At 29.4% G+C, this 14,050-nt stretch overlaps 1 protein-coding gene across 5 annotated transcripts in view; it reads right to left on the bottom strand.

Annotated features, from left to right (window-relative positions):
• The window catches only part of LOC107436223 (paired amphipathic helix protein Sin3a), an 81,685-nt gene that overhangs the window by 41,992 nt on the left and 25,643 nt on the right, over positions 1–14,050 (bottom strand). For all 5 annotated transcript variants that reach the window (XM_016047850.4, XM_071184171.1, XM_071184170.1 and 2 more), the window contains 7 exons: positions 11,278–11,413; positions 8,168–8,328; positions 4,683–4,974; positions 2,912–3,124; positions 2,757–2,843; positions 1,688–1,834; positions 331–474 (listed from right to left, as the gene is read on the bottom strand). In XM_016047850.4, coding sequence (XP_015903336.1) covers positions 331–474; positions 1,688–1,834; positions 2,757–2,843; positions 2,912–3,124; positions 4,683–4,974; positions 8,168–8,328; positions 11,278–11,413 — 1,180 coding nt within the window. The remainder of the gene's footprint in view (positions 1–330; positions 475–1,687; positions 1,835–2,756; positions 2,844–2,911; positions 3,125–4,682; positions 4,975–8,167; positions 8,329–11,277; positions 11,414–14,050) is intronic.

Genomic DNA, 14,050 nt, shown 5'->3' with positions numbered 1-14,050 from the left:
GGGATTTTTTTTAAGGAATTTACTCAGTTTTAGGGAATTTTCTAAAATATGCAAAAACCTTGAGAATTTTCATTAAACCAGTAGAAACTGGCAAAATTCAGTGGAGTTGGCAGCTATGCTTTCAATATTACAGATTATTATTTTTTTTAAATAAAAATTAATTTTGAAAATAAATAATGACTACAGTAGCAGCAAACTTTTACTTGTTTATTCAAATCATATATAATGAAATTAAAAAAATTTCATTGCATTAGAACCTAGGAAATAATTTAATTATTGATCTTAAAATATAAAATCTGAAATAAGTACATAAAAAAAGAAAGAGTTTACCTTAATTGGAGGGGATGGTAACTGAGGAGCAGGACGTTTGACAACTTGAACTGGTTTAGGCTGATTATTGAGAGGTGGCTTTAATGGCAAGGAAGGTTTCTTCACAACAGATGAATCATTATTACTTAAAGACTTTACAGGGGGCTAAAAATAATGGATAATACATATAAATAATGGATTATATAAGGTGAGCAGCCTAATCTTTAAATGAAAAAATAAGTACTTTTTCAGGGGTCTGTTCAGGAGAAATTTGGATCAGTTAATGGACCCTTCACTAAATACCTTTTCATAAAAACGGACCCTTCGCAAAATAATTTATCTTTTAATCAGACCCTTCATAAATTTGTTTATCTTCATTATTGTTTTGTTAATTGAATAAATCCTTCCCGGGGGGAGGGGGAAGAAAGACGGTTAACAATTTTACAAAAAAAGGAACTTTTACATTATCTCTGGACAGACCCTAAGCATTCAAAAAATATGTGTACGCACTATAAACAATAACAAAATAATTTTCAAAGAATTTACGTAATCATGATAAAATTACTAGTTTCTGACACAGAGAACGCTTTTCTTAATTATATTAGCCAAAATAAAAGAAAGATTTTTCGGTTTGATATCAGGTTGTGGAAGTCTGATATTGAGAATATCTTGCAAAATGCAGCACATGAGAGGGCAATAATCTCATTGAATCCAAGCAAAGTATTTCATCCAACATGTGAACATACACTATGAAGGGGAATTGTGAGTCTAACTCAAAATATCCTGAAAATTTCTTGAGTAAAATTATTCATAAAGCATTTCAAAAAATTAATGTCTTCATAAATTTAAATCATTGATATTTTCAAAACATGAAATTCTAAATAAATTATATGCAAGATAATTTAAATGAATAATTATGTATAAGTTTATCTCGAATCACATTTATTATTCTACAAGACAAAATATTTACAAATGAAATAGATGGCAAGTATAAATTCTAGTTCCAATATCTTTAAATAAATACAAAAATTTTTATATATAAATGTCATCCATGATATCTCGAAACTTCTGCACCCTGGGATTTCCGTAAACTAGGGGATCACGGTCATCGATAAATCCGGAAACCCGGATTTTTTTTCCTGGTGCACAATCACCGCTGGCTATGAACTGACGGTATGCAGAAATGGATTGTGGTCGAATAAATTGTGAAAAGGGTTAATAGAACAATGCGAAAAAAATAATCTCATTGTCGAAGAGGGAGAATTGAGCATTTTAAAAACACCCAATAAAAAAGCACCTTTTAGAAATAGAAAATCAAAAATAAGCCCTTTTTAAAAACATGTTAAATATTATTGTAGTAAAAGAAAGGGGAACTTACTAAGCCAACAAATGCATTTGCAGCACCATTTGCATCAGGCAAAAACTGGCCAAACTCTTGCAGCAGGTCTTCTTGGTTTTTGAACAAATTGGCAACTTGAGAATATACTTCACCTTCAGTTAAAGGTTTCACTGATGACAATTGTCCCTAATTAAATAAAAACAAAAAAAATAAGCACCTTTTCAAACCCTCAAAAAATATTTTCAAATCACTTTCCAAAAAAAAAAAAAAAAAAAAAAAAAAAAAAAAAAAAAAAAAAAAAACATAATTAGGATCTGTGCAGCAAAAATTTTTTGTTTTGTTGATAGTTTAAAGCAGTACCCTTCTCGTGATAATGTCGTAATAACACCATATTAAAAATATAGAGTTAAAAAATCCGAAGGGAAATGGCTGAAAAAACTATTCGTCATGCCCAAAACACTATTCATAGCTGCCAACATGGATAGGAAAAAATCCTGAAAAAAACTAAATATCTTACACATAGGGAATTTTTACAGTCAACAAAATAGAAAAATTTCAATATTTTCCTGTTATGACTGACATTAAATACACTTCAAATGTTATGTATTATGTTTACTCATAATTTCAAATATTTATAGGCATTGAATTCATCAAAGATAGTTAAAAGACTAAGAACTGAATAAAAATAAACTGAACAATCTTAGAACAAAAAAGTTTGGAACTGATTTCTTCATTATGCATTAGTAATACTTATTTAAATATTCAAGCAAGCAATAATATGTACAAAAATTATATTGCAATGGAGATTTTGTTGTTGAAAACTTACTCAATTTTAGGGAATTTTCTAAAATATACAAAAATCAGGAGAATTTTAATTAAACTAGTAGAAACTGGCAAAATCCAGTAGAGTAGGCAGCTATGACTATGTTACTACAGCTATTGAAAAAAAAAAAAAAAATCCCCCACTTTAAAATGTTGAGGCGTTTAATCAGGTTCATGGGGCATGCAGACCCACGAACCCAGCCTGGAAAGAATCCTAGTGTCATATAATTAATGCATGCTCAGTTTCTAGATAGATATAATGTTGCATTAAATGATGATTACTTACATCTTTAATATTTCTTTGCTCTTTCTGATATGTATGAAGAATTTCAAGAAATTGTTTATAGATGTCTGGTTGCCCTTGAAAACGATTCTGAAAGAGAAAACCATGAGCAACGAGTCACTAAAATAATAACTTAATAAGATAATTAAAAGAATTACCTTTATTTTATTCACATAGTTGATAGCATGGTTAAATTCCACAGGCTGACTTTGTTGTTGTTGAGGTGGGGCAGTAGCAGTATTATTATTATTATTATTAGGGCTACCAGCAGGAGATGGTTGAGAATGAGCAGGAGAACTCTGGTTAAAAACATGTTGATTTTGTGAATTTGAATGAGACTGATTATTCACAACTGGTAGAGGATGAGATGCCTATATAAAGGATTGGAATGAATATACAGCTGCTTAAATCAATAACAAGCGTGGAAATTTTCAAAACTATTTATTATTAATTACAGGGTTGCCACTCAAATCTGGAAAAAAAATTCCATGCGTTTTCCTTGTACATAATTATACACAATATATTAAGAGAAAACAACAATTACTGTGCACTTGTGTGAGCTATAGTGGGCTAACTTTGCTGGAAAAACAGCTGTAGTAACTTAAATAATGCTGTAGTAAATGAAATAGTTTATTATAGCTGAAATATTATGGTTAAATATGCCACAGATTTAGCTTTAGTGGTCATCGTTTTTTAAGAGAAAAATAAACAAAATTCCCAGTTTGGAAAGATAAAAAATAAATATTCTCTGTTATATTAGGTGATTTTTAAATTCCCAGTATTTTCCAGGTTTTTCCTGTGGAGTGGCAACCCTGTGTATACAGTTAATGTTTACTAAATTCAAATAATCACAATTTTAAGGTTCATGTTGTTGTTGTTTCTTATCCTCCAATTGTCAGACAAGATCCAATAGGTTGTTGACCCTCAAAAAGTCGATGACAAGAAGTGGAGTAGCGTACAAGTCCTCCTTGGAAAGGCCCAAGCAGTCAAGGATATGTTCGGCAGAGGATTGCTGGGCTTCACATTTGGAGCAGACTGCATAGGTCTTTCTTCCTTCAAAGTACGAGAGACTATTCGTGTGTCCACTTGCCAATCTGGCAATTGCTGTTTGAGACGCTCTATCACCTATATGAACAAGTGAACCAGTTCCATGGCCACATATCAGTTATGAGAGGGGAGGATCCACCACTTTTTTGATAGATGGCTTTTGATTTTGGGCTGATTCTCTGAGTAGGTAAGGGCTGAGGACGAAGGTGTTGAATGACTACAGCCCTCCTTGGCCAAGCGATCCTTCGTTCACGTTAATTCGATAAATTATGCATGATTTCACTGTTAATTTTTTCTATTTTTAAAAGTAACACACTGATAAAGGTATTAGTTTAAAAGTTATATAAAACTGAAATTTAAAAAAATTAAACTAATTGCTTAAAATGAATGTTTAAATTAGAACAAGCCTTCTACCGCTTTTCTATCGTCCTGTAATTGAACCACTTAAATTTTTGTTGACAGCACCTCAAATTTGAATTTATGTTCTTTTTCATAAATGGAGAAAGATTAATAGCTATGGGGAATAGATTTCTTTGCTTTTTATTTTTTGATTCTATCAAATTTGTATCTATTTTTTATTTTTTGTTCTTTGAACTGCTTAAGAAGTATACAAGAATTCATTTTCAACAGATTATTAACCACTTCCTTTACCAATTTCTTTGAGAAAAAAAATGCTAAAAATCAACATATATTTTATTTCATTAATAAATACAGAGAACTAAAATTAAACCTAATACACAAATTTTAGAATGAAATTTTAATTTTTTCAACTTCCAAACACAACAGATTATTATTCTTTGCTTCCGACCGTGTAAAAACGTGATAAAACAAGACATACTGACAATACCAGAGTTTTCTCAGGATAATAAAAGATAGTAGTACCTTATTTACAGTGATAGTAGGAGGAGGTGGAGGTGAGTTGTGGTTTGTTTGCGTGCTGTGTGTTGTTGGATGTTGTTGTACAACAGTAGTACTTGGAGGACCAGTGGGATGAATAGTTAATGAAGTGACAGCAGCGCCCATACTCGTTCCTGGTATGCTCACTTGGACCTGCTCATTAGGCTGAACTTCAATTCTGTAACCAGGTGGCAAGAAGGTATTAAAACCCACAATAAGCTCCGGGTGACCTCTGAACAGGTTGGACACTCTCTGGATAACTCCAGGAGTATCAATGCTACAAAAAAAAAACAGAAATTATATTCTTAAGTCGAACTCGTTAATCAAATCTGTTGCATGGAAATAGAAAAAAATCCAGTTGATTTTACAAAATAACATAAATTTCGTGACAATTGTTGCATAATGTACTCAGAGGTCTGTCTAGTTTTTTCTGAGTACCTATTTTGCAAAAATTTAGACATAATTTGCGAAAATTATAAGCTATATTTAAAAATCAACACAAAAATATGGATTAACGTTTCTTACGGGATACAAAAATAAAATTTTAAGATACAGTATTTTTTTTAAACTACTGTACCTGAACTTGAATTTGAGAAGGTACCGCAAAATGGTAGTAAATTTGGCCAGGACAGACCCTTGGTACTAAATATTTTACACAATTTTAGGGATTTTAATAGTTATCAGAATAGAAAAACTGAAATATTTTCCAGTTATAATAAATATTAAACATACTCGAAATGTTACGTACTATGTTTACTCATAATTTCGAATAGTAATAGGCATTTATTCCAAAGATAGTTAAAAAAAATTTTTTAAATTAATTTAAAATGAGAGTTCGCAATTAAAGTAAACTGAGCATTTTTGAAAAGTAAGAAAAAAAAGTTTTAGACTGATTTCTATATATGACATTCGATTTTTTATATATTAGTAATACTTATTTAAATATTTAAGCAATAATCTGTACACAAATTCTATTTCAATAGGGAGTTTTTGTCTTTAGGAAACTTACTCAATTTTAAGGGATTTTCGAAAATGTACAAAACCCAGGAGAATTAAACCAGTAGACCAGGAGAAACTGGCAAAATCCAGTAGAAATGGCAGCTATGAAGTTATTAAATTTTTATTATGTCATGTTAGAAAACCTAATTTATTCTTATCTGAATTTATGTAACAATAAAATTCACCTGTTGTAGACAAGGTTGGCAAGTTTCTGCCGAGGTGGTTAAAACCACTGGTAGAAACCGGTAAAACTGGCACGGCAGAAATTCAGAAAATGACATAAAAGTAAGTACTGAGGTTGACATACAATGGATAATTCATAAGAAAAACAATTAAATGTTAAACAAAGTACAATTTATTTACAAAATTATCACCATTCAAAACTATATATTACATTGTTGGCACTTTGCAGTAATCTATAACAAAAGACTTTGTTTCAAAAATTAAAATTCTTTAAGACTATTACGATTTTTTATAATGTGTGTGACTTTTTTAAGAAACGATGTAAAACTCTACATTGATTTTTATCAATACCAGCATGCTTGTTATCAAATCAGGGTATCTGCTACATTTTAGATTTTCAAATCCATGACTTTCCATAACTAGTTCCAAGAAGGAAGTTACTATTTTCGCCAACAAAAACACAACAATAGATTTAAAAAAGCATTATAATAGCATTAATTAAAACGACTGCTATACTCTGCATCTTCATATTTATAGATTTTAAATTTAAAAAACAGAGTAAAAAAGAGATGAAGCAATAAAACAGCTGAAAAGAATAGATTTTTTTTTTCTTCCCTGTTCTCATTTTGGTATTTAAAAAAAAAAATCACTAATGACTGGCTTGCTTCAGCTAGAATTTTAAATTGACAAATAAATAAAAAAAAATCATAACAAAATTCCTGAAATTACAGGAAGTTCAAAAGATAATTCGGTCTAGAAATGATGTTTTTTCTTTCATTTTTTGAAAGAACACCATAATTTTTAAAGAACATGATAAAAAATTTTATATTTTAATAAAATATGACTGTGAGTGGAGATATTGTTACAAATTCAGATATTCGGAACACAGGGGTGTAAGTTTCATATTAAAAATTAGATTCTTTGGCGACCTAAATCAATGACTTTTTTTTAAAAAAATATTTAAAATCATGACAAATTTGGTTGAATATCGAAATCTATGACTTTCGAGGTGAGTAGATACCCTGTCAAAAATAATGACATAATTGCAAGAAAAGCACAGATGTGCTAAGTAGAGAAAGAAATTCTCATATCAATCTTTGCAAGATATATCTGTGGGTTGAGAATTTTGAAGAGTTCTTTTATTAATGAGTAATACAGTAGGGAACCGATTATCCGCAACGATCGGGAACATCGCTATTCCGGATAACTGATTTTTCCGGTTTTCTGAATCGCTACAAAAAGCCGTTTTTTTTATCGTTAAACCCAACTAAAAAAAATTTTTTTTTGTGGAAATAATCTTAAAAAGAAGAAAAAACAATGGAGCAATACACTAATGATTATTTCCAAATGATGGTAAGGTAAACATCTTTCAAAAATGAAAGAAAAATCCTAAAATCTTATGAGGAAAAAAATATATTTTTTTTAAATGGCGGTAAAATTTATCTAATTTCGTTCCGGTTTTTTGGTTTTCCGATTTCCGGATAACGGGTTCTGTACTGTACAAACTTCTTTCTCTCAACGTTTAAAAATATTGAATGTGAATAATATAGCGAAATTTGACAGTTCTTTAAGGGCTCATAGCCAAATCTTTCAACAAAAAATAAGCACTTTGTAAGTAATTTTGAATCACCCAAAAAATATTTTTTAACACTATATACTTTAACAAAATGTGAAATAACTTTATGTGATCAGGATAGAATAACTAGTTTCTTACAAAGAACTCTCTTCTTGATTATATCAGCCACCACGAAAAAAATCGAGATTTTTCGGCTTGATATCAGGTTATGGAAAATGAAGCCTGAAATTGAGAATATCTTGCAAAATGCAGCAGAATTGCACATGATAATGCAAAATATTTCCAACTGAAGTCCAGCTAAATATACACAGATACAGACTTGCAAGTATTTCGTCAAACATGTAAAATGATTGGAATTCGTGAGGATCAGTACACCAATATGAATTGAGGTTGAATGAATAGTGAAAATGTTGAATAGAACAATGGGAAAACCTGGTTTTTGCATAATACGTGGCAAAAATCGACACGGTAAAGAAAAAAAATATTATTTTCAAAAAGGAAAAATTTAGCATTTTTTAAAAAAACATCCAAGAAAAAAAGTTTATTCAAGAGCTTTAAAAAATGAAAATAAGCACCTTTTAACAATGTTATGCACCATGTTTTTTTTTAATGTTTGGTTTAAAACGAGTTGCAGTAAAAAAAGTTCTGTTGAGGGGATACAATTTTCCTGTATTTTATACACATCAGGCCATATAATGCACATTGAAATTACCTCTGAGACTTGAATTCCTTCATTATATCCAAGAAATCATTGTATACTTGTGGCTGATTTCCAAACTTATATTTGACTTGATCTAAATAGGACAATGCATCCTCAACTTTTAACCTTTGGAACTGCATTTGATGTCCTTGCATCTGAGTTGTAACATGAGCCTACAACAACAAATATGATTTCACATCACTACATGAAACATCATTGAGAAATTCTTCCAAATAAGTCTTTAACCAAAGAGTTTTAAGAAAGGGAATTTTTTCACACACAAAATTAACAGATTTTATTAGATGTTTCATAGGTAATTTTTTTGAATCTCATTAAGACTCTAATTAACAGTAAAAGAAAATAAGAACTCCGCTTTCTTCTTTTTGAAACTTCATTATATATATACAGTCTGACTTCTATTTAACGAATGTCCATTTTGCACTTTCAGGGGTCTGTCTAGGTTTTTCTGACAGGTACCTATTTTGTGAAAATGTAGACGTAATTTGTGAAAAATTTAAAATTATATTAAAAAATCAACACAATATGGATTTATCGTTCCTTAAGGGATACAAAAATGAAATTTTAAGAAAAGGTATTTTGTGAAACTACCGTTTTCCCTAAAATTGAATTTGTGAAACTGCCGTTTTTCCTAAAGTTGAATTAGTGAAGGTACCACTAAACGGTAGTAAATTCGGCCTGGACAGACCCCTGACTTTTCCCCCCTTAATGGACAAAGAACATTGTGGAAATTACTTCCTAAAATAAGATCAAAATAGCAAAGGGAATCTTCTATTGAACAAACTTTTCTTTGATATCCACTTTCCTTATTTTCCAAAATATTTCGGAACATTTCATACTTGGAGATTCATTTCACGAGGGAAATGACCTTGAATTAGATTTCCGCGTCCACTTAACTTTTAAAGAAAGCAGCAAAATCCATTTCCTTTTTTGTTTGCATTTCATACAGGAATCCATGTCAAAAATCAATTTACGAGAAAGCATAACAGAAATTTCGAAAGCAGGGAACTAAGATGTTACAGATGGTACTATATGGTAACCAGGGGTCTGTTTAGAAGAAATTTGGGTCCGTTAACGGACCCTTCACAAAAGGATTTTTCTTTTAATCGGACCTTTCACAAATTTGTTTATCTTCATTATTGTTTTGTTAATCGAATAAATCCTTTCCAGGGCAGAAAACAAGAAAGATGGATGTAAACGAATTAAGTTTTGTCTTCGGCAGACGATCCTTCCATCAATTCGTCCGAAATGAATATTCTGCTTTCAGCAGTATAGGCTAAATACGAAATATTTCTATCTTACACCTCTAATTTAGAAGCAGCAATTGTTGTTTATTTTTAAAAATTTAATTTTCTTAATTATAATTTTACAGTGTTGAGCATAATCTTGTATGTCTTTACAATTTAAAAACTCATTGAAAAAGTTTTTTTTTGTTGCAATAACGGACCCTATTTGTACTAATTCATAAAAGCGGACCCTGGTTGAGAGAATGTGAGTAATTTTTTCCACAATTACACGAAAAACAGACCTTTCACAAAATGTCTGGACAGACCCCTGGTAACTGAAAGCTGAATTCTTAGTCAGTGCGGAGAACTTGGAAAGTGCAGAGAACGTTCCATTAGAAGAACTGAATTTTTTTTATTTTTTTTTAAAGTACAGCTAAGAGAGAACCACGAAATTAAGAAACATGTGCTGATTAATGATTTTCTCTCTACTGATTCTGAAACTAGAGACACAGAACCATTAACTGAATTGAACACTTTGGACAGTGTGAAAAATAAGCAATAAATTGTGAGAAAGATGAAGATCAAAATGATGAAGAAATCAAAAAACCTTATGTTGAAATGATAAAATCATTTGAAACAATTCAATAATAATTTTGATCAATAAGATAAACGAGTATCAATTGCTTTTTTAACTATGTCTAGTGCTAATGAATTTAAAACCTATTTCGTGTTGTTCAAGAATTTCAGATGGTGATTTTCCACATAGGGAACTTATCGGGATCTAGTGATTGCGTTAAATAGAGGTCAGACTGTAAAAAAAAAAATTTCTACGAGGATACTTTAAGTAAAAAATAAAAAAGTCAGACATCTATTATTCAGTAAGCATGAATAATAATTATTATTAGAAAATCTCACTAAAGGATTCATTTAAAGGTGCATCAGTTGTTTATCCTTGAATAAAGTCAGGGTATCTGCTAATTTTAGATTTCCAAATCCATGACTAATTTCAAGACTTTTTCAAGACTTAACGTTACTATTTTTTCAAACAAAAACACAACAATACATTTAAAAAGCATTATAATAACATCAATTGAAATGATAGGTATAAACAAAACGGTTATATTCTGCATCTTCATATTATTTATAGATTTTAAGTTTGAAAAAGAGTAAAGAAAGAGTTGAAGCAATAAAATAGCTGAAAAAAATACAAAAGCAAATATTTTTTTCCCCTTCTTTTTTTCTACGGAATTATATTTTAAAGGTATTTTTCTTGTTCATAGGAACAGAAAGAAATAATCCTGATTTTTCTGTTCTCATTTTGGAATTTTAAAAATAATTCGCCAATAGCTGGCTTGCTTCAGCTAGAATTTGAAATAGACAAAATAAATAAAAAAATAAAAAGTAAAAAAAATTCTGAAATAACAGAAGTTTAATAGATAATTCGTTTTAGAAATGATTTTTTTTCTTTCATTTTTTGAAAGCAAACAATTATTTTTAAAGAACATGATAAAACAGTTTATATTTTAATAAAATATGACTATGAGTGGGGATTTTGTTACAAATTCAGATATTATGAACACAGTGAAATTAGAGGGGGGAGGGGGGGGATTCCATTTTAAAAATTGGATTTTTCAACAACCTAAATCCATAACAAATTTTATTCAATACCACAATTTATGACTTTCCAGGTGCTCAGATAACCGGTAAAATGTTCTACAGACATTATATTTATAACATAATGTCAGCTTGCATTAAGTTATCACTGGATTCCGTGTAAGAAAGCATAAGCAGAATTTAAGAAATACGAGAGAGAATCAACTAATGAACAGCAATTACAATCAATTTTCATCATTTGATGCAGCAGAAAAAAGAAATTACCTGAGAATTTGATTGAATTGGATGAACTATTTGAGTATTGGTATGAGCCTGAGCTTGAATCGGAAGAGAGTGATGAACAGCAGGAGGCTGACCTAAGTTACCTTGAGATAAAGTGGTAGCTGCAGCCACACGAGCTCTAGATTTAAAAATATAACACAATAGTAAATACTTTTTCTATAGGTTAGAATTAAAATATAATCAATTCAGTATAAAACAGACTTATGAAATTAGACATTCACACCTGAAAATATTGGAATAATGGAGATTTTATAAGTGACATTTTTTAAGCTAGGGGTTAAGTTTTGATTAAATCAAAAAAATCAAATGCTTTTTTTAAAAAAATCATTGATTTAAATCAACTAATTGTTTTAATCTATATATATATTGATTTTAAAAGTTAAAAAAAAGTGTTTTAAATTTTTTTTATACTTTTATTATTTTCTTTTCTTAGTATTAAAATTTAATTTAAATAAAATGCTGCATTAATTAATTTTAGTTAACGAAATTACTTTCTTGGTGTGTGTTAAATTCCAACACATTTGAAATTACATTTTTAAAAATCTTTTGATTCTTGAGATTGAAAGTACAGATTAAAGTAAACATTTAATGCTGTCTTAATATAGATTTGCATAGCTGTAGAAAATAATTAATAAACATGAATTTTTTACAAAAAATAATACAAATATGTTAATTAAAATTCTACCTTTTGAATGAAAAAGCGTGAATTAATATCTACATCATATTTTATTGGTGGAAAATGTATATTTCTGAAGCTTGAGGTTATATTAAAAAGAAATTACCCTAATATGCCAAAAAGAGAAAAAAAAGGGGGGGGGGCTGATGAATTTAGATGTTTTTTTCCTAATATAGTGTCATTCTTCCCCTTCAAAGTCTATTTGATGCAGTAGGGTTATTAACCGGTATTTTTTTCTCATAATATGTTTACAGTATCTTTGACATTATCTGATTTTCTGTAAAGAAATTTTGTGAAAAAAAACTCCAATGAGTACATAGATTTTCTAATTTCTTTTTTAGCTTAACTTATCTATTTTGATATAGAATTAAAAATGAATATTTTAATATAAAAATATATAGATAAAATATTTATTTTTTGATGAATGACTACATTTATAAACACAGTCTGTTACATTTATTTTGTCATTTTAAAAATCAACAGAAAAAAAAAAAAGAAATCACAATTTTAAATTAAAGTTTATGGTTTGCTAACTGAAACTTTGTTTTAATAGTTAAAGTATAGGGTCTGTCCAAGCCAAATTTACTACCGTTTAGCGGTACCTTTACAAATTCAACTTTAGGAAAAATGATAGAATAATCACACAAAATACTTTTTCTTAAAATTTTATTTTTGTGTCTCGTAAGAAACGATAAATCCACATTTTTACTATATTTGTGTTGATTTTTTAAAATAATTTTTAATTTTCACAAAATAGGTACCTCTCAGAAAATCCCAGGAAGATCCCTGAAGTATTCTTTAAATTCTCTATTTCATCTAGTCTTTAAATTTTAATCATGCATTTGTTTCATTTTTAAAAAATTAAATAGCTACATTTTCAAAAAGAGAAAATTAAACACTTTGGAGGGCACATTAGCAAAAGAAATCACAGAATTCATACTTAGGAAGTTGAGATTTATGATGGCGGGGGAACTATTAGTGGAAATGTGTCTAGACTCGAAACCAGTGATCGCTTCAACTTTTAAAAAGTCAACAATCTGATTTACATTTCAATAAAATTTACTTTAGCATTATTTCAAATAATTGTGTACGAAAAACATTGTAGCAAAACAGATCTTATCGAATTCGGGCCTCTTTAAGGATTAAAAATGGGTTCTGTTGAAGTAGGGTCTAAAGTTTACTACAAGCAGCCATATTACAGGGTTAAAATAGTTGCCTAAATAAAAACAAAAACTTTTCAATAATATGAGTAAAATGATTAATTGCCATTCAGGGGTCTGATTAGAAGAAATTTCGGTCTGTTACAAAATATCTTTTCATTAAAACGGACCCTTCACAAAATAATTTATCTTTAAATTGGGCCCTTCACAAATTTATCTTCATTATTGTTTTGTTAATCGAATGAACCCTTCCCAGGAAGGAGTGGGGAAGAAAGACAGATGTAAACGAACTAAATTTTGTCTTCCGCAGGCGCTTCTTCCTTCATTCGTCCGAAATTAATATTCTGCGTTCAGCAGTACAGGCTAAATACCAAATATTTGTATGCTGCATCTCTAATTTAGAAGCTGCAATTGCTGTTCATCTTTGAAAATTAAATTTTTCTTTTATTATAATTTTACAGTGCTGAGCATAATCTTGTATCTATTTACAATTTAAAAACTTCATGAAAAAGTTTTTTGCAATAACTGGATCTTATTTGCACAAATTCATAACACAGGACCCTGGTTGTAAGAATGTGAGTAATTTTTTCACAATTTGACAAAAACCGGATCTTTCACAAAATGTATGGACAGACTCCTGCCATTAACCATGATCCATTTAGTCAAGTTGGAAGAAAATATGATAATTTTTACATAAACGTTAGAGTTCTAGCACTAAATTTTTACATCATAAAATTAGTATATTCGCAGAAAATTAAATATTTTTAACAACTCATTAAAAAAAATATTTTTTCATTAAAAAAAACCTTACTTTTTCTAAAAATTTTTCCCTTTCCTCAATAATTGATTTAGCAAATATAGTCATACATATATGTTTGTAAAAAGTGATTACTCAAATTCGAAATTCACACATCGTACT

The sequence above is a fragment of the Parasteatoda tepidariorum genome, chromosome 8 (genome assembly GCF_043381705.1).
Source record: "Parasteatoda tepidariorum isolate YZ-2023 chromosome 8, CAS_Ptep_4.0, whole genome shotgun sequence".
NCBI lineage: Eukaryota > Metazoa > Arthropoda > Arachnida > Araneae > Theridiidae > Parasteatoda > Parasteatoda tepidariorum.
Note: the sequence above shows the minus strand (reverse complement) of the source record. Positions and strands in the feature narration are given on the sequence as shown.